Source organism: Eubalaena glacialis, chromosome 13 (genome assembly GCF_028564815.1).
Source record: "Eubalaena glacialis isolate mEubGla1 chromosome 13, mEubGla1.1.hap2.+ XY, whole genome shotgun sequence".
NCBI classification, from domain to species: domain Eukaryota; kingdom Metazoa; phylum Chordata; class Mammalia; order Artiodactyla; family Balaenidae; genus Eubalaena; species Eubalaena glacialis.
In genome coordinates this window covers 27,806,500-27,833,455 of record NC_083728.1, presented here as the reverse complement: position 1 = coordinate 27,833,455, position 26,956 = coordinate 27,806,500, and the positions used below count along the sequence as shown (strand labels likewise).

The 26,956-nt window shown below is 49.7% G+C and overlaps 1 protein-coding gene across 1 annotated transcript; it reads left to right on the top strand.

Annotated features, from left to right (window-relative positions):
* The first annotated feature begins 16,138 nt into the window (after window positions 1-16,138).
* Window positions 16,139-17,356, top strand: ID1 (inhibitor of DNA binding 1). The gene is made up of 2 exons (XM_061208760.1): window positions 16,139-16,645; window positions 16,884-17,356. Exons 1-2 carry the CDS (start codon window positions 16,223-16,225, stop codon window positions 16,923-16,925), a joined length of 465 nt encoding a protein of 154 aa, XP_061064743.1. The 5' UTR covers window positions 16,139-16,222; the 3' UTR covers window positions 16,926-17,356.
* Window positions 17,357-26,956: the final 9,600 nt, after the last annotated feature.

Below are 26,956 nucleotides of genomic sequence, written 5' to 3'. Positions count from 1 at the left end.
ATGAAAGTCCCTAGGGAAGCCAGGAAGGGTGGCTTTACTCCTCTCTGTCTCCCCAGGACTTAGCCAGAGCCTGGCACACAGTAGGTGATTAATAACTGAGGATTGCATGAGTGACATAACTGAAAAATGAAACACACATTTATTCTCTGGGTCATAGAGTCTGTTTCACTATCTTTTACCTTCTATTGAGCATCTACTGCAAAATGCTCATGAATAAATGATTCCGCCAATAAATGCATAGTTCCACCTTGCAATAAGCAAACAGAGACTAAGGTGGGGAGGGGGAGGGCATTCACAGCAAGTAACCGAAAATCAAAGTCACGGCCTCTTTAAGTGGAATCTTGGAAATCCCTGGACCACAACGCCTCCACACACACGCTGCTGCTCCCCAGTGCAGAAATTGCCTCTCCTGCACCCTGCCCAAATCCTTAAATATTCAGAAGTTATCTCTATGCATTTATAGGTGTGGGGACAGGATGATTTTTATTTTGTTTAGAGCTGATCTGTATGTCCAAACTCTCTATAATGAATATGTTATCATTTTAATCAGCCTTAATATAAGGAATACATTATTATGAAACAACAAATCATGTAGAAGTACATGCCACAGAAAGGGGAAGGTCCACCTTCAATCTGAGTCCTCGACCTGATCCCACATCCCAACCCCAGAGACAACCCCTATGCAACCTGCTGGAGTAACTGGGCATTTTATTTTACTTTTTGGCCGCGTCGCATGGCATGCGGGACCCTGACCAGGGATCAAGCCTGTGCCTTCTGCAGTGGAAGTGCGGAGTCTTAACCATTGGACCGCCAGGGAAGTCCCTCTCTGGGCATTTTAAAAGTGTATTCTAGGGCTTCCCTGGTGGAGTAGTGATTAAGAATCCGCCTGCCAATGCAGGGGACACGGGTTCGAGCCCTGGTCCGGGAAGATCCGACATGCCGCGGAGCAACTAAGCCCGTGCGCCACAACTACTGAGCCCGCGTGCTATAACTACTGAAGCCCGCATGCCTAGAGCTTGTGCTCCGCAACAAGAGAAGCCACAGCAATGAGAAGCCCACGCACCGCAACGAAGAGTAGACCCCGCTTGTCGCAACTAGAGAAAGCCCGCGCATGGCAACAAAGACCCAACTCAGCCAAAAATAAATAGATAAAACAAATGAATTTTTAAAAAAAATAATAAAAAGTAAAAAAATTTTTAAAAAAAATTTTTTTTTAAGTATATTCTAGAGAAACCCTGAAGACATTATGCTACATGAAGGAGACCAGTCACAAAAGACCAAATATTGTATGATTCCATTTATAGGAAAGAGCCAGGATAGGCAAACCTATAGAGACAGAAAGTGGATTAGTGGCTACCAGGGTCTGAGAGGTAGGGGTAAATGGAAAGTTATTGCTATTAGATTTCTTTTGGGGATAATGAAGATGTTATAAAATTAATTGTGGTGATGGTTGCACAACTCTATGATATACTAAAAACCATTGAGTTGTACACTTTAAATGGGTGAATTGTATAATATGATATGTGAATTATATCTCAATAAAGATGTTAAAGAAAAAAAAGTAAATTATAGAAATGCTCCTACCTCGGAGCCCTCAGCCCACTGACAGGGTGTTTCCCACCTCCAAGCCCCGGGTCCCACCTCCAGGTGGCTGTGACTGAGTGATTCTCAGGTCCAGTCACGGGTCCAGGTGAGTTCCTCAGACTGGTTCACAGATGTCTCCTTACCACACAATCTCAGACTGGGGGAAACCCCAGAAACAAAGCAGCAGTCTCCCTTAATCTTTTCTGGGTCCAGACCTCTCCCCTTTACATTGTAATTTTATTTCATTTTTGAATCAGTAATACACTCTCATGGTGTATAATTTTAAAAATACAAACATCTCCCTTTTCACCCCCAGAGGCAGCCATACGGTGATCAGTTTCCTAGTGAGTTACAAGCAAATGCGTATATTTTCTTTTTTATTCTTTTTAAACACAAGTGGTGGCAGTCTATGCATACTACCCTGCAACTCTGCAAATGGTTTTGTTTTTCTACTTAACGAAGTACTTGGAGACCTTAGTATTTCAGGATAAAGGCAGTTTCCTCATTTTTTCACAGCTGCATGTATATATTCCGCTACATGGAGAGAACAGCCTTTATTCAACCAATCCCCTAGCGATGGACATATGGGTTTTTTCCAATTGGCTGTTCTTCCTGGACATACATCATTTCACACATTTGAGTATATCCTTAGTATAAATTCCTGAAAGTGAAAGTGCTATCTCATGATTTCCCAGAGCCACATGGTATTTCATAGTGTATTTAGCTATTCTTTTGATGGATACTTAGATTGTTTCCAATTGGTTGCTCTTATGAACAAGACTGCTATGAACACTTTATAGATTCCTCGCAGACCCCTTTGGCAATGTGTTAGAAGCCGTGGAGCTTTTCCCCCCAAAAAATGCATCAAATTCACCCAACATCGAAACCCATCCAGGAGCCTCAAAGTTAAGAAACTCTGATCTAAACCAACTGCTGTCACACAAACAGAGAAACACAAGGCCGGAGATGAGCAGGGACAACCGTCCAGTACAGCGGGGAGAGTAACCTTGCAGCAGTGGGCTCAGAGTTGTTGACATTCTGCTCAACGCGTCGGGCCACCATCCTCCTCTGCTCAAAACCATCCCAGGGCTCCTATCTCACCAAAGTCCTCACTGTGGCCTCTGAGATCCAGCTATGCCCCTTCCCCCATATCTCCATGACCTTCACTTCCTAGCAGCCTTCTCCTTGCTCACTCAGCTAAAGTCACGTTAGCCTCTTGAACATACCAGGCACCTTTCTGCCTCAGGACCTTTACACTGATTATGACTTCTGCCTGAAACGTTTCGCCCCCAGTAGCTGAAGGAAGTGAGAGAAGAAGTTCTTTACTGAGATATCACCTTCTCAGAGAAGCCGTTACTGATCACCCCCACCCAAGATTGCAACCCACCCCAATCCCAGTCCTATCTCCCCGTTTCCTGACTTATTTTCCTCCATAATATTTATCACCAGAGGAGATAATATTGCACTTACCCTGCTCATTGTGTGCCCTCCTCCCCTAAATATAAACTCCACAGGGTAGTGAGTTCTGTCTGTTCTGTTCACTATAATATCCCAGTGCGGGTCCGGAGCCAGGGGCGCAGTAGGTGCTCCACAAATATTTGTTGATTGAATGAAGAAATGAGGTTTGCAAAGCACTTAGCACACAGGAAGCTAAAGGAGGCGTGATATATGGGAACCCACAGGCTTTGAGAACCCCAGACTTCAACCCTAGCCCTACCCAATCCTTCTTTGACCTTCGCCAAGTCACTTGTCATTCAGGACCTCCGTGTTCATCATCCCTTAATTGGAGGTGACACTTAGAGCATCTCTAGCGTCTCTATTCAGGGTGGCTGTGAGAATGAAACGAGATAATGATTTAAAGCCCTGATAAGTGCTTAATAAAAGTCAGCCAGCATTGCCGCTGCTATGATGATGATGGTGGTGGTGGTGGTGGTGGTGGTGGTGGTGGTGGTGATGCCGACAGACAGGGGTGTGTGCTGGGACCTCCACACGCAGATGGCCCTTCTCCTCCTGGGGAAGGAGGTCACATGGGGGAGGGGCATTCAGACCAGAGTCCTGAGATGTCTCACTGGTACTTTACAGCAAGAGGATGGGACTGTTGGGGTGGGGGGCAGCTAGAGGTAAAATGCTTCCACCAGAGAAGCCCTTAGACCCTGACTTTGGCTCCCCGCTTCCCAGTTGCCCCTGCCAGTGGCCACACCAGCCGCACCTCGCTCGCCGCCCGCCCGGAGAAGCTTTGGTGGGAGGGCGGCGGGAAGGCAAGCCGGTTTTTCCCACGCTCCCCCATCCCCTGAACATCTGGCTGCGAACATCTGCCTTTAGCCTTTGTCTCCGGGCCCCAGGCCGGCCTCGCACCCGCCTGCCGCCGCCCGCGGCCCCCGCCCACCTGTGAGCCGCTCCCGCAGGGCGGCTCCCGATACCCCCGCCCGCCCGGTCGGTTCCCACGGGGTGAGCGCGGGAAGCGGGGCGGCCCATCTGCCTGGCGCGGCGGGTCCGGCCGCCGGGCGGCCCCAAGGGGCGGAACGCCCCCTTTCAGGCGGGTGTGCGCCCCAGCAAAGCCCGGGGTGCGGGGCCGCTCCCTGCGCGCTCGGCCCAAAGTCACTGCCGGGACTGCTGGGGGCGCCCGGGCTCCCAGCCTCTTCGCGAAGCGTCTCCCTGATGACCTGCCCGCCGCCCCACCCCCACCACTCCCGTCAACCCCGGACGCCCCGGGTTCCCCGCGCACCCCTCCACCTCTAGCCCCCAACCTTTAACTGCGCTGGCCCTTCTGCCTGGAAACGCCCCTTTCCGTCCTTGCTTGCCTAACGTTTCATTTCGTGAGGTGTAAAAATGACGCACAAATATAGCGACTTCTGTTTCCAGTACCCTATTCCCACCGCCCAGAGCTAACAACCCGGCAGTTTGATGTGTTTGCTCCCCTCCCATCTTCTTTACAAGAAAAAACCCGCCCCCACCCCCATCTTACTTCCCCGACCGGGATCGAACCCATGTCCCCTGCAGTGGATGCATGGAGTCCTAAGCACTGGACCGCTAGGGAATTCCCCCCTCCCATCTTCTATAAAGAATAAAACTTTACAGGTACTGCTAGCTTTCTGGTAACCAGTGTCCCTGTCCTTTTCTCCAAGACTACTTGCCACCCCTCCACCTCCCAGTTAACAACACGACGTGAGCATGTTTCTTCCAGGCCATGTTTTCTTATACTTTTACTACACAGAAATTTATTAACATTATTTGTGGTTTTTTTAAATTTACACTTTAAAAAAAATCATTTTGCGTTTTTCCCTAAGCAGCATCATATTTTTGCATGTATCCAGCAGAATACATATAGGTCTAGTTCATTCCTGTTAACCACTGTCTACCACTCCACTGTCATTTCATTTCCCTGTCCTCCTGTTGTTGGACGGGTCGGTACTTTTCAATCTGCTCTGCTATCGGCACAGCCGCGGTGTTGCTGCCTGTGTCTTTGGCATCTTGAGGGCAGGACTGTCAGGGTATGTCCGTGGGAGTGAACTGCTGGGTCATAGGGCATTCCCATGTTCACTTTTACTCAATATCGCCGAACTGAGCTCTCAAGTGATCACACCAGTTTACATACTCACCAACGGTGGATGAGAATTTTTGTTTTCCCACATCCTCACCAATTACATTATCGGATTTTGAAGATTTTGCAGTTTGATGTGGCAGTTGCCTCCTGTGTACCTCCCAGATGTGTAAATGTTCAGGCTCAGGAGCCTCTGCCTTGTCCTTCCTCACTTTGTTTCATCTCAGCTGGCAAATCGCCTCTTCTTACAAGAAGGCCTCCCTGATCTCCCTTAGTTGACTGGGATATCTCCCAGGCCATGCCTCCCACAGCCCCTTGGGCTTCCCCATCTCAGCTCTGGCAACTGGGGGTTGACTTCCTGCCCCACCAGACCGTGAGCTCCCCAGGCAGGGACCAGGTCTGCAGGCTGTGAGGAGCCTGAAAGTGCTACAGAGCGTGATCCTGGAAGGCTTCATCCCCTCGAAATAAGGGGCTTCTCTTTCTAGTTCCTGCAAAGTCCCCCCTTGGGAGGGCAGCAGCTCACATATCGGTGGCATCTGGGTCCCCAGCATGTGGACACAGCAGCCAGGAACCAACCACCTGGTTCCCTGAAGGCACCAACTAGCACCTTGTTCTTTCAATGCTGTGTCTAGCACAGAGTTGGTGTGAACTAACTGTTTACAGAATGAATGGCTGACACTTTATGATTCTAAAGTTCCATAATTCAATGGTGAAGCATGTACCCGACTATTTCAATGGGGTTACCTCTGGGAGAGGTGGAAGAGTCACAGTAATAATAATAGCTAGTGTGTATTGAATGCCGACTTTGCTAGGCACTGTTCTAAGCTCTTTATGTGATTTAACTCATTTAATCCTCATAGAGATGGGAACTCTTACCGACCCCAGTTTCATAGATGGGGAAACTGAGACACAAGGAAATGAAGTGACTTACAGACCCACAGCTTCTAAGGAGTGGACTGGGATGTGGACCCAGAGCTCTCTTCCTGAGAGACCTCACCCTGCAGTCTTCTAGGAAAAGGGCCTCTTTCTTCCTTAAGTGTCTCTGAGGTGTCGACTTCCTTTTTAACCAGAGCAGTTCTGCTTTTGCATCAGCAAAAAATAGTAAGACTTTTAAAAAGACGTGAGAGGTTGACCTGAGTCACAGTATCTGAGGAGTATAGCCTCACCCATGACCTGAGGCAAGGGTGCATTTGAACAGCACTTAGAGTTGGGGTGACCGCAGAGGGTGGGACTGCTTCAGGCTTTTTTGGGTGGATAGGGACCTGGGCAGGCCCTGAGAGACACACCCTCAGCCGGTTCGGGTTCCGGGCCCCAGGGCAGGAGGGGGCCCCAGGTGTACTGGGGCAGGTGAGTCAAGGGAGGGCTGGGCTGGGCACCAGGCAGGGGCGGTGATTTCTGCTTCTGGAAAGGGGAGCTGTGGGGCCTCCTGTGCATCCCCTGTGGGCATACGGGGAACCCACCGAAGCCCCACACCAGAGGCCTCTTGCCCAGTCTCCCTCCTTCCACCTCCATGGGCCTACATGGGTCTTGCAGCAGGGGTGGTGGTCTCTGCAGTCTCTGCAGAGGGCACCCTGGCTTGGGGCATGCCTGGCTGGTGGCATCAGCTTCTGTGGCTGCCAGGGTCAGACCGGCTCCCATGCCTCTGCCCTGGGCAGAGCCCAGGTCCACATTCCTGAGCATGAGTTCCTGGGGTCTGTGTGGGTGTGGTTGAGTGGTTGTGGGTCCTTAGGGCGTATGCAGGATTCTGAAGTAAGTGTGTGTGTGTGTGTTGGGGGAGGTGTCTACATCTAAAAAGACTTCGGGGGACTTCTTTGGCGGTCCAGTGGTTAGGACTCTGTGCTTTCGCTGAGGAGGGTGCAGGTTCAATCCCGGGTCGGGAAACTAAGATCCCTCAAGCCACACAGCGTGGCCAGTAAATAAATAAATAAAAAGACTTTGGGGGTGGTGGGAGGCAGTACGGGGTCTTTGAACTGGTGAAGGTGGTGTTGGTTGGGTGTGTGCCTTGCAGGGAGCCGGTGCACGGGGGAAGCTGGCTTGTTGATTTGCGTTTGGTTGTTTTCTCTAAGATGCGGGCACTGTGTGTCAGCATCTTGGTGTGAACAATACTGATCTGGGTGTAAGTGTTTGTTGTGTTTGGTGAATGTGTGTTGCAGTGTAGGGTGTGCGTCTGGGTTGTGTTTCTTGAGGGTGTTGCTGTGGTGTGTTGCTTTAGTGTTCTGTTAGGTGTGACAGTTGGGTATTTCGATGTGTTGCCTCCTTGGTCTCTGTATGTTTGTTGATGTGTTGGTTGTGCAGATTTGGGTTTTGGTTGTGTGTTGGTTGTCCCTATCATGTAGTGCTGTGTTGTGGGTTTGGCAGGCTGCTCTGTTGGTTGTGTGTGTCGAGGTGTTGCTGTCAGTTGATGTGTCAGTCATGTCAGTTTGCACATATGTGCTGTGTTGGTCGTATAGGTGTGTCACTCAGTGTGTGTGGGTAGCAGTGTGTTTGTGCAGCCCTGCAGATTTGGCTGAGTGACCTAAAATGGGAGGTCCCTGGGCCCCGACTCTGTGCCTCCCTTTGGCCCTGAGACCCCAGGGCAGCAGTGGTCCTTTGTCAGGCCACAGGAGAGCCCTCCCCGCATCTGCAGGGGACCCAGGGAGCGGCCCAGACTGGCAGGCTCCAGCCTCCCTGTTCATTGTTCTGGGGTCTCTTTGGAAAACAGGATGGGAAGCTAAAGGTGCACCCGAGGCTGAACCCCTGTATTCCCTGACATGACCCAGGAGTCCAGCACAGAACCCCTAGGATGGAGGGGTGGTGACAGGCCTCATTTTACAGATGGGGAAACTGAGGTCCAGAATGGGAGAGGGACTTGGCAGAGGTTTTACAGCTGTTAAGGACAGATAGCTTGAAGTCCCCACACACTCATGCACTCATCCGTAGACTCCTGCTGGTTTGGGGGGATGAAAAAATGAGACCCCTGGAAAGACACAAAACTGTGTTCTGGCTCCCATTTCTGAATGCTTTCCATGTGCTAAGTACTGAAGTGTCATAACCTTGTGGATTAAGTTCAAATTTTGGCTCCATTTTGCACATGAGGTAACCGAGGACCATAAGTTAACAATTCATTAATTCAACAGATATTACTCTAAATATTACTCTATTTTAAGTACTATGCTGTGTGACCTTGAGCAAGTCACTTACCCTCTCTGGGTCAGGCCCTGTGCTCAGCTCTAGGGACATAGCAGTGACCGAAGGAGCTGTGGTTCCTGCCCCACTAGAGCTCACAGCCTGGGGAGGGTGTGGAGAAGATGGACAATTCCCAAGAAAACAAAGATCATTTTAGATGGTAATAAATTCTATGAATAATGAAGACCAGGAGAATGTGAAAGAAAGTGAATAGCCAAGCGAGATTCTAAGAAGGCCTCTGAGGAGGTGACATTTGACCTGAGACTTGAAGACTGAAGAGTCTTATAAAGATCTGGATGAGCCTTCAAGGCAGAGGGAACAGCAAGGGCAAAGGCCCTGAGGTGGGACTGCACTAGTTTAGTAAAGGAGGCTGTGTGGCTGATGAGAGAAAGGCAGGAGCAGGAGATGTGGTTGGTGTGGTTGGTGGTGCCTGCAGGGGCTGCAGGCCCGGGAGGAGTTTGGATTTTCTTCTCAGCATGATGGGCAGAGAGGAGTGTTGGCTGAGCACACAGTTCTGGGGGTAGAGTGTGGAGGGGGCGCTTCTAGTCTCCCATTACGGGGGGCGGGGACAGCCAGAGCCAAAGGTCTCTCCCCAGCAGCTCCAGCAGCCCCAGCCCAGAGGCGCCGGCCTGGCGGCTGGAAGACTATGCTGTGGGCACATCTGGGGAACAGCTGCTTGGCCAGGGCCAGAGCGGGTCACGTGGCACAGGCAGGACCGCCCCAGAGCCTACAAGGCCAAGACTCCCTGGAGGGGCAGTGGGAAAAGTGCCGGACGTGTACCCGAATCCCCGCAGTGTAGACACATGTGCACACAAGCCCCACAGCCCCTCACAGCCACTGCCTCAGGAGCCAGACCACCTAGGTTCGACACCACATCCTAGCTGTGTGATCTGAAGCAAGTCACTCAACTTCTCTGGACCTCGGTGACCTCAGCTGTAAGGGAGACATAATACTACCACCTACGTCATGGGTGGTTTTTCTCTCATCAACAAATACTCATTGAGTGCCTCCTGTGTGCCAGGCACTGTACTCGGCCCTGGGTTATAGCAATGATGAGAACAGCAGTGGTCCCTGCCCTCCTGAGCTCACTGTCTTAGGTTAAACTTGGAACCAGGCCTGACCCACACTGAGCACTTAGAAAATGGGAGCCATTTGCCTTGAGTCCTGGAAGCCAGAGGAAGGATTGTAAAGGCAGAAAGGGAGCGGTGGTGACAGAGACATAATAACAAAAGGCCTTCCCATTCATCACCTCCTGGCGTAGCTTATTTCATTCTCACAACCGCTCCACAGAGACGAATAAGGGTTAGGTCCAGTTTACACATGGGGAAACTGAGGCACAGCTTAATGGCAGAGCCAAGATTTGAAGGTGTGAAGGGCTGGTCCCTTCTCCTCTCTGGCCCCCAGTATTCCCATCTGGGAAATGGTGCATTATAATCACACAGCTGCTGCCAGCCCCAGGGAGCAGCTGTGAAACGCAGATGGTGCCAGGTGTGTGTGAAGGGCTTTCTGAGAGACTAGTAGCGGAACCCTGGGGTGGGATCATGGGGGTTCATTTAATGAGCCCTCCAAATTCCTGGCCACCAAAAGAAGGGTCTGTTTTCCTGAGCTGACCTGGTAGTAGGGTTCAGAGGCAAACACTCTCTCAATTCCCACTACCAAGGAGAGGGCCAGAAAAAATGGCCATTTGGCAAAAATATAAACAGGCAGTCTTTACTTAAATTCCTTGTCAGGCCTTAAAAATGCTAGAGATAAAAACCAATGTCTGGAAGTACTGAAAATTTTCTGGAGTGAAATGAAGCCAGCTTTTCCCCAGAGGCTTAGGATGGGTGTGTGTATAGGGGGGTGTCATTATTTCAGCTGGGAAGTTTGAGGGGAGCAGAGTGAAGGGAACGTTTCAGGGGGGTCTGAAAGCCCACCTTCCAGGGCTCACTAAAAACCCCTGGGAGCAAAATTACAACCAAATGGGCCCCGGAGGGACGGGCCTAGACTTGAACAGGTGTTTTTACTGTTTAGTGAGCATCTACTCTGTGCCAAGACCACAGTAGGAGCTTTTCAAGCCTAATCTCAATGACTCCTCGAAGTAGCCTAAGGAGGTAGGAACTTCTATCATTTTGCCAGTGAGGAAGCAGAGGTTCAGAGAGGTGAACGGTCTTGCTCCAGATCACATAGTATAACAAGGATTTAAATCCCGAGATTTTGGACCCCAAGCCCCAGCCCTTTACGCTATTCCACAGCCAACTGTCTCTCCTCAAACTGTCAAAGCTTTACGTGCCATTCACATGTCTTCATTCAGGCCTTTTCTCCTTGTGCTTTTCCCACATAAAGTGCCCAGAGGATAAGTCACCTCCTCTAGGAAGCCTCCCTGATTTCCTCCAAAGTAGAACTCATCCTTTCTTTGTGTGGCTAAGGCGCCTAGCAGGCAATTTTCATAATACAGTCTTGATATGGCTAGCACAGGAGGTGGACGCTCATGAACGTGAAGTGCACTTAGCTATTGGGGGTCCTAATTGTCCCTTGACTTTCTTTCTCTCCCTATTTGTCTGCAAAGTGTCTTTGGCATTCCACCTCATCCTAGTCAGCAGTCAGGCCAGAGGGAGGTATATTAAACATTTGGAGGTAGCTTTTTATTACACAAAGTAGTACATGAATACACTTCTGTTTAAAAATATACTCAAGAAATACCTATGTGTAATGGATCATAGATCTAAAACCTAAAACTTCTGGAAAATATAAGAAAAAAGCTTTGTGATCTTGGGTTAAGCAGAGATTTTTTTACATATGACAAGAAAAGCATGACTCATAAAATTAAAAATTGGACTTTGTCAAATTTAAAACTTCTTTTTTGGCTGTGTTGCACCTTCGTTGCTGTGCACGGCTTTCTCTAGTTGCGGGGCAAGCAGGGGCTACTCTTCATTGCGGTGCGCAGGCTTCTCATTGCGGTGGCTTCTCTTGTTGTGGAGCACGGGCTCTAGGCACGCAGGCTTCAGTTGTTACAGCACGCAGGCCCTAGAGTGCAGGCTCAGTAGCTGTGGCACAAGGGCTTAGCTGCTCCATGGCCTGTGGGATCTTCCCGGACCAGGGATCGTACCCATGTCCCCTGCATTGGCAGGTGGATTCTTAACCACTGCGCCACCAGGGAAGTCCTAAAACTTCTGTTCTTCAGAAGACATTGTTAAGAGGATAAAAAGCGTACACACACTAGAGAAACATTCATAAATCATATATCTCACAAGTGATATTTTTTCAAAATATATAAAGAACTCTCAAAACTCAATAATAAAACAAACAACCAAATTAAAAGAAATGGACAAAAGATTAAAGGGTGCACGAGGGATCCTTGTGAAGGAACTGCTCTGTGTCTTCACTCTGGTGATGGTCACACAAATCTACACATGTGATAAAATTGCACAGAACTAAATACACACAAGTGCATGTAATCAGGTGAAATCTGAATTTCAGCAGAAATCAGAGGAATCTTGTTGTGATATTGTACTGTAGTCATGCAAGATGCTACCATTAGGAAAACTGGGTGAAGGATACAAGGGGTCTCTATTATTTCTTACGACTGCATGTGAATCTACAATTATCTAAAAATCATTTTTTTATGAGCAAAAGAAATGAATATCTTCACCAGAGGAGATATATGGATGGTATATAGGCACATGAAAAGATGCTCGACATCTCTAGTCATTAGGAAAATACAAATGAATACCACAGTGAGACACTACAACACATCTATTAGAGTGACTTTTAGCTTTTATTATCCATTTTCATAAATAAGCATACAACTGTTAGAGAAGATGTGGAGGAACTGGAGTCTTTTTTTTTTTTTAATATTTATTTATTTATTGGGTTGCACCAGGTCTTAGTTGCAGCATATGGGATCTGGTTCCCTGACCAGGGATCGAACCTGCGCCCCCTGCATTGGGAGCGCGGAGTCTTAACCACTGTGCCACCAGGGAAGTCCCAGAACTGGAGTCTTAACGCTGCTGATGGGAATGTAAAATGGTACACTCACTGTGGAAAAGAGTTTAGCAGTTTCTTATAAAGTTAAATAAATATCTACTATGTGACCCAGTCATTTTACTTCTAAGTATCTGTCTAAAAGAAATGAAAGCATAGATTCATAGAAATTCTTGTATACAAGTGTTCATAACAGCTTTATTTGTACTAACCCAAAATTGTAAACAACCCAAATGCCCATCAACAAGTGAGTGATAAACAAATTGTAGTATATCCACATCCTCCTACTACTCAGCAATAAAAAGGAACAGGGCTTCCCTGGTGGCGCAGTGGTTGAGAATCTGCCTGCCAATGCAGGGGACACGGGTTCGAGCCCTGGTCTGGGAAGATCCCACATGCCAAGGAGCAACTAGGCCCATGACCCACAACTACTGAGCCTGCGCGTCTGGAGCCTGTGCTCCGCCAACAAGAGAGGCCGCGACCGTGAGAGGCCCGCGCACCGCGATGAAGAGTGGCCCCCGCTCGCCACAACTAGAGAAAGCCCACGCACAGAAACGAAGACCCAACACAGCCAAAAAATATATAAAAAAAAAAAAAAGGAACAAACATTCTCAAAATAATTATGCTGATTTAAAGAAACTAGGCTGAAAAAACTACCAAAAAAGAGTATATACTCTATACATTATATACTGTATATACTGTACTCGAGTATATAAAATTCTAGAAAATGCAAACTGATCTATAGAGTGCTTGAGCACTGGGTAAGAGAGAGGGGAGGGAGGGGTTACAAGGGGCAGATTTAAACTTTTAGGGGTGTTGAAGTATACAGTTTTCTTAAATGTGATGGTGCATGGGTATATATGTATGTCAGAACTTATCAGATTGGACTCTTTAAATATATGCACTTTGTGTATGTAAATTATACTTCAGTAACATTCTTTTAGGGAATTCCCTGGCAGTCCAGTGGTTAGGACTTGGTGCTGTCACTACCGAGGGCCCGGGTTCAATTCCCGGTGGGGGAACTAAGATCCCACAAATCAAGCAGCTCGGCCAGAAAAAAACAAAAAACAAAAACACTGTTTTTTAAAAAACAAACAGAAAAATTAAATACCCCTGTGAAGATCAAAGTGAAATTCTGATTTCATATTGCTCCCCTTCCCTTCTCAGGTAATGTTAATAATTTTGTTGTTTATCCTACTTTTTTTTTTTTTTTTGCTTTCTAATATTTTTTATTGAGGTGGAATTTAAATACAATGAAATGCACAAAAACATATAATTCGAAGTGTTTTGACTAAATCATACACTGTGTAACCTACACCTCATCATGATATGGACCATTTCTATCCCTCCAGAAAGGTTCCCCACACCGTACCCTGGCAATTCTCACCCCCCACCCCCAGAGGCAACCACCATTCTGATTTCTTTCCCCTAGATTAGCTGTGCCTGTTCTAGAACTTCAAATAAGAGAAATCACACAGTACTGTGTTTGAAATTTTTTTCTGTAGCATAATTTCCTCCCTTGTTTTAAATTCATTTCCAGATACACACGTACTCAGGAGCAATAAGAGGTCCTACCTTGACCCCCAGTCTAAAACTTGCTTTCTCCATCAACAGTAGGATCTAGATATCTCTCAGAGCCATGCTTCCCACCTGCTGCATAGCCTGGCCACTGCATTGACTTCCATTAATAATTTATATCATGTTGATGGACATTTAGGTTATTTCAACTTCCCCTCTCTTGCAAGTAGCACCTCAGTGAAACATACTGAACAGACATCCTTTGTGCCCCTGTGTGTAGGTTTCTCTGGAATTAATTCCAGCAAGTAGAATTGCTGGATCAATTAATAAACACTAGGTAATGAATTAATATTCTAATTTCCTCTGGTTGGTCATTGTCCTTCCAATTCTTTTGCACAGCAAAAAGTTCTCTCCAATAATTAGAGGATTGCTAAACAAGGCCTAGGGAGTTTGGAGAGTTTGGGGTAGGGGAGTGCTAAGGGGATGAGGAGTCCAGTTAATTAGTGATCTCTCTCCTTTGAAGCTGGTCTCACTGATCAGCTTTCCTGGTTTCCAGATGTGGAGGCAGGGGGTCAGTTTATCGGCCCCTCCCCCAACCTGTGGGAAAAGGAAACTCGCTGATACCCAGTGAATTAATTGCAGGGGGAAACAGGGCCATAATATCATCCTCTCCTATGTGAGCACAGAATTTTAGCCCCGCTAACGCTGTGTGACCTTGGATGGCTATTCTGAGCCTCAGTTTCCCCGCCTCTAGCCTATCCAGGGCTCGGGAGGCAGACTGCCTACCCTGGCAGGAAGGAACTGCATTACAATAAAGTGCCCTTGTTATAATAATGCAGCCATTACAACAGCTCTGGCTCCTGGGAAGCTTCTTGAGCCTCGGTTTCCTCCTTTGTATAAAGAAACCAAACAACTCCCTTCTTAGAGTTGTGGCGCGGACCGCATAAAATTGACAAAGCAAACTCTTCACACAGTGCTTGGCACCAAGTAAGAATGCAATAAATCGTCACCTTTGTCATTATCGAAATACCAGGCAGAAGTTAGGGCTCAGAGAGGGCCCGAGACTCAACTAAATTCATCCAGCAGCAGAGTTGGAATCGGAACTCTTTCCCCAGGCGTGAGCTGGAAGCTAGAAGTGGGGAGGAGGCGGTGAAGAAACCTCCCAAGTGGCCGGAGCTGTGGGCCTGGTGGAGAGATTCCCAGGTGTGGGGCGGGGAGGTAAGGTGACCCTTGCCCAGCGACCGCGCCCGCGAGGAGGGCATTCCCAGGCCTCCCACCCGAGGCCTGCAGGTGACTGGCGGAGCTGTGGGTAGCTGGGGACCTCCGGGGCTGGGTTTGTCGTCTCCATGGCGACCGCCCGCGCGGCGCCAGCCTGACAGCCCGTCCGGGTTTTATGAATGGGTGACGTCACGGGCCTGGCGTCTAACGGTCTGAGCCGCTTGTTCAGACGCTGACACAGAGCAGCCCCGGGAGTGGGGTGGGTGGGAGGGGGGAGACTCGAGCTCCGCAGCTGCCGCGCCGTGGGAGGGAGACCCTGATCCGAGGTCTTTGGGGGGGAAGGCAAAAAGGGAGAAAAAAATTTTAATTGCTTAATGATGCAGATTTGGGGAATTTTTGCAGGGGGCTGTAAATCCAGGGGAGAATCAGGGAAGGCAGTCCACTCTGGGCGCCTTCTATCTTGTTCAGGTCCCAGAGACCCAGTCCCCAATCCTGGAGGAAGACTTTACAGAATTAATTGCTCCCATCCCAAGGGGCCTGGGTAAGCCCGCCTGGTCCCAGGAACATTAACCAGCAACATTCTCTGGGAATTGGGAAAGGACACCGCCCCGGTGGGCAGAGTGTAAAGGAGAGCCCGCTTTAAGTTTCAGCTCAAATATTTGGGAGATCAGGGTCCCAGAGATAATCTTCCAATAGGGTCCAGAAGCCCAGGCTCAAGTACTGGGCTCTCTGGGCGACCCAGATCCAGCTGCTTCTCCATCGGGACCTCAGTTTCCCTCATCTGTAAAATGGGGCTGGAAAAGTGAGAAAATTAACCTGGGAAAACTGATTCTTGGAATCTTTTCGTTATTGGTAATATCGGTTTAGCCTCCTTCCCGAGGAGCCCAAGGCAGCCCTTGCCTCCACTAGCGACCTTGCACCGTGTCCTCCCACTCTCTCTGTTCTTGAGTCTCGGGTCCCTTTTCCACGCCGGTGAGGGTGCACAAATAGAGCAGGAGGCGGGACCCAGAAGTGCGCTAGGCCGCGCCTCCGGACCTCCCATTGGCTGTTTTTGAACGTCTGAGACCGCCCCCCATGGTGGGGGGCGGGGCGCCGCGGCGTCTCTATAAAAGTCGGGCGGTGGGGCTGGCATTTAGCTTTCTACAGCAGTCTTTTTACCGTTCCAACTTCATCCCGCAGTCCCGGCGTCCGCCTGCTCTCCGCTTCACCTTCTCTCACCCAGACGCCAGAGTTATGAAGGTCGCCAGTGGCAGCGCCGCGGCCGCCGCGGGCCCCAGCTGCGCGCTGAAGGCGGGCAAGACTGCGGGCGGCGCGGGCGAGGTCGTGCGCTGCCTGTCCGAGCAGAGCGTGGCCATCTCGCGCTGCGCCGGCGGCCCCGGGGCGCGCCTGCCCGCTCTGCTAGACGAGCAGCAGGTGAACGTGCTACTCTACGACATGAACGGATGCTACTCGCGCCTCAAGGAGCTGGTGCCCACCCTGCCCCAGAACCGCAAGGTAAGCAGGGTGGAGATCCTCCAGCACGTCATCGACTACATCTGGGACCTGGAGTTGGAGCTGAACTCGGAATCCCAAGTCGGGACCCCCGGGGGCCGGGGACTCCCCGCCCGGGCTCCGCTCAGCACCCTCAACGGCGAAATCAGCGCCCTGGCGGCAGAGGTGAGGTCCGAGTTGGAGTACGAGATCATTTTCCTTTTACGGATGGGGAAACTGAGGCCCAGAGAGGGAGGGGTTACTTGACCCTATGTCCGCCCCATCCTTTCGGGCACCTAGCTGCTCAAGGATGTCCAAGGAGATCGGAAAAGGTGCTGCCTTCTCGTGTTTCCTGGGGAAGAGGGGCTTGCAGCCCTGTCCCCTCCAACCTGCCCGTCTCACTTCTCTCTCCGTTTCATCACAGGCGGCGTGCGTTCCAGCGGACGATCGCATTTTGTGTCGCTGAAGCGCCGCCCTCAGGGACCGGCGGACCCCAGCCCTTCAGGGGGCGAGAGGAATAACTGTTCTCTGGTCCTTCCAAGCGCCTCGCCGGAGCTGGGGAGGAACAAGACAGATCGGCGGCCATTGGGCGCTTGCTGGATCCAGCCCGGGGCTGGGGGACTGACAGGGCAGGCTGACCCTCCCTCCTCGCCCACCAGCCACCAGAGACTTGGGGGAGTCCCCCCGTGTGTTTCTATTTTTTGAAAAGCAGACATTTTAAAAAATGGTCACGTTTGGTGCTTCTCAGATTTCTGAGGAAATTAATTGCTTTGTATTGTATATTACAATGATCACCGACTGAGAATATTGTTTTACAATAGTTCTGTGGGTTTTGTTTTTGTTTTTGTTTTGGTTGTTGTTATTAAACAAATACTTTCGATGGTGAAGTTGCAGTGACTTCTTGGATTGAGGGGAGGGGTCTGGGCTGGGGTGACCCCTGACCCTTTTCGCAGCTGCTGCTAGGGGGAGGGGACTGGAAGCCCACATCTGGACTGTCGCTTTTACTGACCTGAAATGAGTGTTTCCCGTGTCTTTAAAGTCTATTCTTTCCCCCCATCCCTGGCCATTTCCCCGCTCCCTAGTGTCATAAAATTAAATCCTTTAGACTTTTAGGGTTTCTCAAAGTGGTCATTGGGTCATATGGGTCACCTGGGGAGGTTGTTAAATGCAGATCAACCTGCCAAGGCCCCCTCTGGGTTGAAGAGTATTCAACAAGTCAGTTACATTGGAGAACCAGGTCACCGGACCACCTGCATCTTGGCCGAAATGGGTGAAGCCAGACCCACAGGAAAGGGACTTTCCCAGAACCTCAGCTTGTCGGGGGCAGGACTTCCATCTTGCCCCATTCCCCTGTAGGAGGTGCCTCCCCCACGGGCTCCAGGCTTGTCCAAGTGGGTGAGCAAGTTGGCAGGGCCAGCCTGGGCACAGCTGCTGGGCCACCTGCTCTGGGTCTGGACTCGGCCCCCTCACCCTGGCCTGGCTATGCCAGCAGCTCACAGACCTTCTCTCTCCCCCAGGGCTCCTGTGTGGGCTCTGAGGAGGAGTGGGCGAGTCAGTCTCCAGCTCCTGAGCAGGAAAAAGGTGTCATTGACAAGGACCTATCTGCCTGGACATGTGTGAAAGTTTGTACTCATGGGGGAGTGCATATGAGTGTCTGGACCTGTGTGTGTGACATGAGTGAACTGGTTGTTACCCTGTGGGGCTGGGTCATCTGTTGGTGTGCAGGCCTGGGGGTGTGGATGAGGATACACATGGGGATGTGTGCACAAGGGCAAATGTGAGCACATGTGTTCTGCAGATAAGTGAGCAAACTCCAGCTGTTTGGGCTGGTGTGCTCTGCTGAAATGCACTGTGCAGCTCTTGGCCTGGCTCTGGCTTGATGGATGGGTTTGTGTGTCTGGGGGCTGCAGAACTGCACTGGGTTTCTAAGTGTGTTCTGTAGATTGGCTGGCATTCCTGGGTCTCTGCTGGTCTGGGAGTGGGGGTGGGGTGGTAGGTTTATTCAGGCAAACCCTTCCTAAAAAGTTCAAGTACCACCTTTCCAGGCAGTTGTGAGGCCCTTGGGGACACCAACCCTTAAGTATCCCTACCAGGCAGTTGCCAGGTATTACACAGGTAGAAACTGAGCCCCAAAAAAGGCAAAGAACTTGTCCCAGAGACAAGTTAAGGACTGTTAATATATTTTGTCAATAAATAAAATAGAATAAAATAAATAGCACCAAGCACCACGAGCCTGACTGTACTCTAAACCCTTTACATAAAGGATTTCATGGATCCCTGTGGGGCTAAGGGCAGGATTCTGAATAATAATAATAATAATAATGCAGACTATCATCTACTGAGCACTAACAATAAGCCAGATATCAACCCCCTCCCCGAGCACATTCTAGACTATCAAAGAGCCCAGTATTTGGAGGTAAATCGTGTCCTTCGCTACTGCCCACTCAACTCTCCACCGGCTACTGTTTTGTAGCATTAACTTCACAGAATTATTGTAGAGAATAAATGAAATAGAGCACTTAGCACGTAGTGTTTGCTAGCTATAAATTATAATTATTAACTGTCCCCTGAATGTCCTTGCAGTGTCCTCAGAGGCACACGTGTGCACCCACTCCCTCCCGCGTCCCCCCCCACCCGCCTACCAGCCCACCCACCGGGCCGTGGGCGTGTCCCCGCGAGTACTCCCCCACGGCACGGCCCTTTTCCAGGAGAGGAAGGGGCTGTGCCGGAGGGGTGGGGGCCCGGGTCACCTCCCCCGCAGTGCAGGCACACTCTGGCTTCCACGTTTCCCTCTTTTCCCCTTTGGCCCGGGCCCAGCCCATCTGGAGGCCGGCTCGGCGGCAGCCTGGGAGCGTTTCCATCAGCTGGGCCCGAGGAATGCGGAGCTATTTAACCTGAGCATCCCCAGGTGTACGGAGGCGCCTGGCTGTCTGGGGCCCGCCGCCTTTGGCACGGCCGCGCTAGACAAACAGCGCGCCGCCCCCGCCCTGCCCCTCCGCCTGCAGCTGCAGCCGGGCCTGGGAACGGGCGGGCGCCGGCGGCTTGCATAAGAGGCTCGCGCCCCGCGGAGGGAGGGGCGAGGGGGGGGACGGGGGCCGCCGGGGGGTGTGAGAGCAAGAGTGTGTGTGTGCACGTGTGTGCGTGCGTGTGTGCAGCGCGCAAAACCCTGCTGCGTGTGTGTGTACAGCACTCAAAACCCTGCTCTCTGCGTGTGTGTGTGTGTGTGTGTGTAGCACACAAAACCCTGCTCCTTTGGGCCGCCGCTGGGGAAATCATTAACTCCTTAACCCTGCCGACTGGGGGCAGGAGCTGGGCGGTGCGGGGTGGGGGGGTGGGGGGGGGAGGAGACCGCAGAGAAAAACCAGGACAAAGTTCCTTGGGCATTGGACCCTGCCTCTCCAGGGCTTTGGGGCCCAAGAGCTGAAGGATTTTTTTCTTTTCTTTAACAAACACTTCTAGAGCGCTTATTCTGTGCCGGGTACTATACTAAACTCAAAATTAATTTGGTTAATCCTCACAGCTGTAAGGGGGCAATGCTATCACATGCTCATTTTAATAATAGCAACAACAGCAGCACAACAGTAAAGGTAAGGTAACATTTTAGTAGGGAGGCTGGTAGAACACTGCCTCTGAATCAGCCTTGATGCGCCTCACTTCGCCTGTCTGAGCCTCCATTTTCTCATCTCGGAAATGGGCTCCAGAACCTCAGCCTCAAGGATCAATTGAAGGGATGTGAATGGAAAGCTTGGCACCAGGACTGGCTCAGTGTAGACACTCGGTATATGTTGGTATAAAATGTTTTGTGCCCTCACTAAGGGGATTGTCTCATGAGCCCTATCAGGTGTGTGAACCCACCGCTATTCCTACTTTTCAGATGAGAAAAGGGAGACATCAGAGAAGTGAAGTGACCCACCCAAGGCCACACAGGGACTGACTTAGAACTTTCTGGAAACCAGGCTTCTGAGGGGCTTCACGTTCCCACAGGACGTCTAATTGAGCTATTTTTTTTCTTTTAAAATAGGAATGAATTTTTTAAAATCTGTTTTTGTTTTTTAATGTATTTATTTTTTATTTTTGACTGCTTTGGGTCTTCGTTGCTGCACGCGGGCTTTCCCTAGTTGCGGCGAGGGGGGGCTACTCCTCATTGTGGTGCGTGGGCTTCTCATTACAGTGGCTTCTCTTGTTGCGGAGCATGGGCTCTAGGCACGTGGGTTTCAGTAGTTGTGGCACGTGGGCTCAGTAGTTGTGGCTCTTGGGCTCTAGAACGCAGGCTCAGTAGTTGTGGCACCCAGGCTTAGTTGCTCTGCGGCACCCAATTTAGCTTTTTCATCTTATTTCCAATTGAAATCACACCGGGTCATTATATATTTTTGTTTTAAACACATAAACTGGAAAAATGCAAGACATAATGCATATCACAATTTTTGCAACTCATGTTTTGGCATTTCTTAATTTTAAAAAATCTAACGAGAGCCTTGAAAGATGGAAACGGCCCAGGCTCTCTCTTCCTCTAAGAGGTCCTGGGCCAGGTCCAATGTGACCTGGTTCTGAGAAGACAGGCCCCACAGTGGGGCACAGGTCTTGAACCAGGTAGTGACCAACCAAACTGTGGACACGTCTGCTTGGGTCCTGGTGGCTAGGGATCACTAGGCCCTGACCTCTGGATGCACATGCCCCCCTCCACAGAGGTCAAGGGGGTTTCATGCGCAAACACCAACCTTACACCTGCCAATTTGAGTCACCCAGACCTCAAAGTGCCCCTGGAGCCGCCTCCCCGCCCCCCAACATTGCCTCCTGAGCCTAAGACTCAGGGGTAAAACCTTTCCTCACACCAGCTACTCTTATTGAGTCCCAGGGACTGCACCCAGGGAGGGCTCCCGGCTGTCCAGGTCACACACTGCAAGGCTTTTCCATTGACAGTTGGGCCTGGGAGTCCAGCCTGACTGCCAGAGGGAAAGGTGAGTCATGGCCCAGCCAGGGTCCCGGCGCCGCTTTCCGGGAAAGGGAAGGGAACGGAAGAGAGGAAATCAAAAGGCCTGGAGGCGCACAAGGTGGCGGGGTGTTCTTATCTTCCCGGGACCCGCCCTGGCTGGCGCTTCCTGCCCCAACTCTTGCAAAATGGATTTCCCAGCGCTGCCCCCAAGAGGGGCACCGCGGGCCTTACAGGGTTGCATCAGGGCCTTGTGCAAGGCATAGCTGGCGGGGAGGGCAATGCTGCAGGCCAAGAGGGGGCAAGGGAAGGGGGACTCGGCTTCTAGGTCCAGTGCCACTTCTGATTGGCACTTGCCACCTCCCTGGCCTTCAGCATCCTCAGCTTTAAAATGGGTGTTACAGCCACTGTTCTGAGGTTTCAGTGACATCATCCCCGTCCCATCCACTCCTCAAGCCTCACCCAAGCCAGGCCATTGTCATCTCTACCTGGAAAACTGTACCAGCCCCAACTGGTTCATTCAACAAACATGTTGGCCCTTGAACAATGTGGTTTTGACCTGCACGGAGTCCACTTATAAACGGATTTTTTTCAATAGTAAACACTACAGCAGGGGTCCCCAACACCCGGGCCGCAGACCGGTACCTGTCCTGGGCCTGTTAGGAACCGGGCCGCTCAGCAGGAGGTGAGCGGCGGGCAAGCCAGCGAAGCTTCGTCTGCGGCTCCCCACGCTCGCATTACCGCCTGAACCATCGCTGGCATTACCTCCTGAACCATCCCCCCGCCCCTCCCCGGTCCGTGGAAAAATTGTCTTCCACGAAACCGGTCCCTGGTGCCGAAAATGTTGGGGACCGCTGCACTACAGGACTACAAGATCGGGGGTTGGCTGAAACCTCTGATGCAGAACCACGGATGCGGAATCCCCGATAAGGAGAGCTGAGTATAAACTACACGCGGATTTTCACTGCGTCGGGTCGGTGTCCCTAACCCACGCATTGTTCAAGGGTCAACAAAGTTCAAGGGTAGTTACAAAGTTTCTACCTGTGCTAGGAGCGGGTTGCAGGAGCTAAGAATTTAGATAAAAATCCTTGCCCTATTGGAATTTACGTTCCTAGTGGAAGAAGACAGACAGTAAATAAATATGCATAAGCATAATCAGAGGTGGATTTACCCTGAAATGACTGAAGCTTACATTTCAAGTCTTCACATCTGGAAGGAGTCCTAGCAATGAGTTATGTGGGGTTTTGTTTGTTTGTTTGCTTTGTGTGGGTGTATTTTTGTAAAATTTGCAAGATGTGCCTAGATTGCAAAAATCTAGGCCCACAAAACCTAGATTCTCTCCTGTATATGCAGAGGGCGTGCAACAGGATCCAAGCTTGAAGACAAGGCTGCTGGAGGCGGAGCAGAATCATGTCTACTCGGTTGTTCATTTTTTCAGCTTGAGACCCGATCTCTGAGCGGCAGAGAAGAGCTGGGTGGATCAGCCCGCTCCAGCACAGCTGAACTCACTCAGCTCACAGCAAACCTGGGCGCCCTGCCCGCTCCGCCCTTTCTCGGACCACTGGCCCCCCCTTGCCGGGAAGACCCAGAACTGCGCCAGCGCCGGCGAGAAACCAGGCCTGGTTCCCGAGGGCGGCGAAGGCTGGTGCCTTGGCGGCCTCTGGCGGACTGTCTGGGAACTGCAGCCAGAACTGTGATTTCTGTGTCTGGTATGTGACTGTGTGTCTGCGTACATGTACACAGCAGGCGACGAATCCAGAAATCTCCACCCAGCTCCTGCTCTGATCAGGGCCTTAGTTACTCTTTCCCCCATTCTTTCATACTCTTCCTTCTTCCTTGCTGTATGACAGCCCCCTCTGAGCCTCATTCCCTCATCCACAAGAGGAGGAGATCTTAGGCAAATTCTTGACATTTTTTAAAATTGTGAAATGTATTATACATACAAAACGGTACATATCACGAATGCATACAGTTTAAAGACAATAATAAAATAAACACTTAAGTATCAGCCACCCTGCTTAAGAAATAGAATATTAAATCTTTCGGTGCCCCTCTGGATAAAATCCCCACTCTCCCTGTAAAGACATTACCACTATTCAGAACTTTGTGTTATTTAATCATTTGTTTTTCTTTTATTTTTTTCCACATACATACCAGTATGCATCCTTAAATAATCTATTGCTTAATTTTACCTGGTTTTGTCTCTTATAGAATCATACTAAAAAATAAATAAATAGAATCATACTGTGTGTAGTTTTCTGTCACTTGCTTTTCTCATGCAATATGAATTACACTAGAGCCATCCACATTGATGTGCGTAGCCTTAGTTCACTCACTTTTCACTGCGTATAGTATTCTATAATGTGATTTTTTTTTTTTTTTGGCCGTGCTGCTCCTCATGCAGGATCTTAGTTCCCCAACAAGGGATCGAACCCACAACCCCTGCAGTGGAAGCGGGGAGTCTTAATCACTGGACTGCCAAGGAAGTCCCTATAATGTGATTTATTTACCCAATCCTCTGTTGATGGACCTTTGGGTTGTTTCATTGTTTTTGCTATTATCAGCAGGGCTGCTCTGAATGTCCTTGTGCATATCTCCCAGTGAAGATGTATGTGACGGAGATGGCTGCATCACAGGACATACACAGTTTAAATGTTACTAGGTTGGACTGGAGTCTATTTTGATTAAACAGAGGAGTCAGAACTGGGAAGTCCCTTACATACCACTTAACCCAACACACTCACTGTAGAGATAAGAAAAGGAAAACCCAGAGAGGTTAAGTGACTTGCCCAGCGTCCCCAGCCTTGGCTTCCCCATTTTGAGGATTAGCAAGACTATTTCATCGTTAAAATTGTCTTCTGGGCTGTTTTTAGAATTGTGGACAAAGTAGAAACAAGGATACTCCTTGGAAACCATCCCACAGACACACACACACATTCACTCCATCTCCAAGTCCTGCCAATTCTAACCTCCTAAATGCATCCCAAATCCACGCATTTCTACCCATCCCCCTGGTTTCCATTACCTCTCACCTGGACATTGCAGTAGCTCCCTCGTTGGTCTCCCTGCTTCTAGCATTGTCCCCCCCACATTCTCCACATGGCAGCCAGAGGGATCTTTCTAAAATGTAGGCAGAACATATCACTTGCCTGCTTAAGAGTCTCCTGTACCTTCCAGTTGCTCTTAGAATATAATCCTAATTCTGTACCACAGCTCACAAGGCACAGTAAGGCCTGGCTCCTGCCTGTGTCCTCCCACTCGCCTGCACTTACCTCACTGCTCTCCTGTCACTTTGGTCACTTTCCAATTACTCTTCCCTGACTGGAAGGCCTTTGCATGTGCTGTGCCTGTTGCCTGAAATTTTACGCCCCACAAATAAACATTCTTGTCACTCAGGTCTCAGCCCAAATGTTCCATCAGAGGGGTCTTCCTGACCATAACATCTCCTTTCTTTTTAAAAAAAAAAAATTATTTATTTGTTTATTTGGCTGTGCCAGGTCTTAAGTTGCAGCATGCATGCGGGATCTAGTTCCCTGACCAGGGATCGAACGCAGGCCCCTGCATTGGGAGCACAGAGTCTTAACCACTGGACCACCAGGGAATTCCCACCATCTCCTTTCATTCCCTGCCTTTCACCCTGTTTTCTGTTTCCTTCCTAGCACCATTCACATCTAATTGTAATTGTCCATGGGGAAATCTGCTTAACCTCTCTGGACTCGTTGCACTTAGAACAACTTATTATCCTTGTGGCAGTTTTTTTAAATGGCCACAATTATTCCTTCCATTGATAGGTGGGTCTGTGTCCCCTCCCTGTGAACCTGGATGGGTTTCTGTGACTGCTTTGACCAACAGTTTACAGCAATTGATGTTACATGACTTCCAAGGCTAGATTAGGAAAGGGCTTTCAGCCTCCGTCTGGTTTTCCTGGGCACTCACTCTGGAGGAAGCAGCAGCAAGGTAAGCCTGCCATGAGACCATCCTGCTGGCAAAGCCACGGGCAGGCACTCCCAATGACACTGCCAGCTGAGCTCAGCCATCCAGTCATTCAGGTCTACATGAAGCTATCTTGGATCCTCTGGACTAACCCGTCTGTCGGCTGAATCCCACTGAGTGACCACAGTTGACGCCACAGGGAGCAGAAGAATTGCCCAACCAAGCCCTGCCTGAATTCCTGATCCATAGAATCTGTGAGATGTAATAAAATGGCTGTTGTCTTAAGACACAAAGTTTTGGAGTAGTTGTTACCAAACAATATAAAACCAAAACAATCTTGTGTGTTTGTTCCCTTGTTTATTGTGACTCCTTTCTCTAGGATGGGGGCTCCATGGGCTGCTTTGTTCTCTGCTGTATGACCTCTGTCCAGCACAAAGCCTGGCATACAATTGGTGCTCAGTAAATACTTGTTGAATGAAAGACAGCGTGGATGAATAGAGGTACACACACTATACTCGGCTCCAGCTCGATTCACCCTGCTGGGTGGAGTTTTGGGGACAATCCTGCAGATACCTTGGCATTGGGAAGAGGGGCACCCAAGTTCCTGCCATCCCCTGGCAGCCCAGTCCCTAGCTCTGGAAGTGGGTACTGAGAGTTGCTTTGATCACCAAAGCCCACTGGGGCATCAGGGCCTCTCCAGTAAGTGCCCACCTGCCATGACCTCTCTTCTATGGTCCAGCCTCTAGGCTTTGCATAAGTTCCTTCCAATGATGTCTTTCAAGCCTCCTTTATCTGAAGTCACTTCCTCCAGAAAGCTGGTCCAGTTTGGGAACTTTCCCAGGCTCTCTACCTGACCTCCAGAAACAAGTCCCCTCAACTGCTTCTTTTTTTTTTTAATATTTATTTATTTATTTGGTTGTGCCAGGTCTTAGTTGAGGCACATGGGCTCCTTAGTTGTGGCATATGAACTCTTAGTTGTGGCACGCATGTGGGATCTAGTTCCCTGACCAGGGATCAAAACCAGACCCCCTGCATTGGGAGCGTAGAGTCTTATCCACTGCGCCACGATGGAAGTCCCTCAACTGCTTCTTGATCACAGACAATTCCAGGGATTTCTCTAAGATCATTCCTGCTCAGTGCCTGCAGAGCACCTCCTTGCTCTATACTGTTATCTCCCAACAAGGACACACAGCCCTCTCTCCTGCAGTTCAGTCCTCTGACAAGGACAGCCCCATCCCAAGATACCTATGTGTCAAGCCCTCTGCTAGGTGTTTTGCTGCCAGTATCTCATTTCAACACCTCCACAACCCAGTGAGGTCAGATTCATAATTATCTCACTTTATAAATAAGAAAGCTGAGGTTCCAAGAGGAAAAATAAGTTCCAGGTACATGGCTGGCAAGTAATCTTCTGGGATCCAATTCATCATCATCATCATTATGATTGTAATTTCTTAAAGTACTGACTGTAAAGGTAACAATCCACTAAAGGATGCTAAATTCAGGGGGTCAGACTTTAAGCAGAAACAGGATATTTTCACAGTTTCAAAGTATCCCCCTTAATGTATTTAATAATTACAAAGAGTAAAATATTAATTTTAATATCAATCCAGCAGACACCACCCTAAACAAGTGAT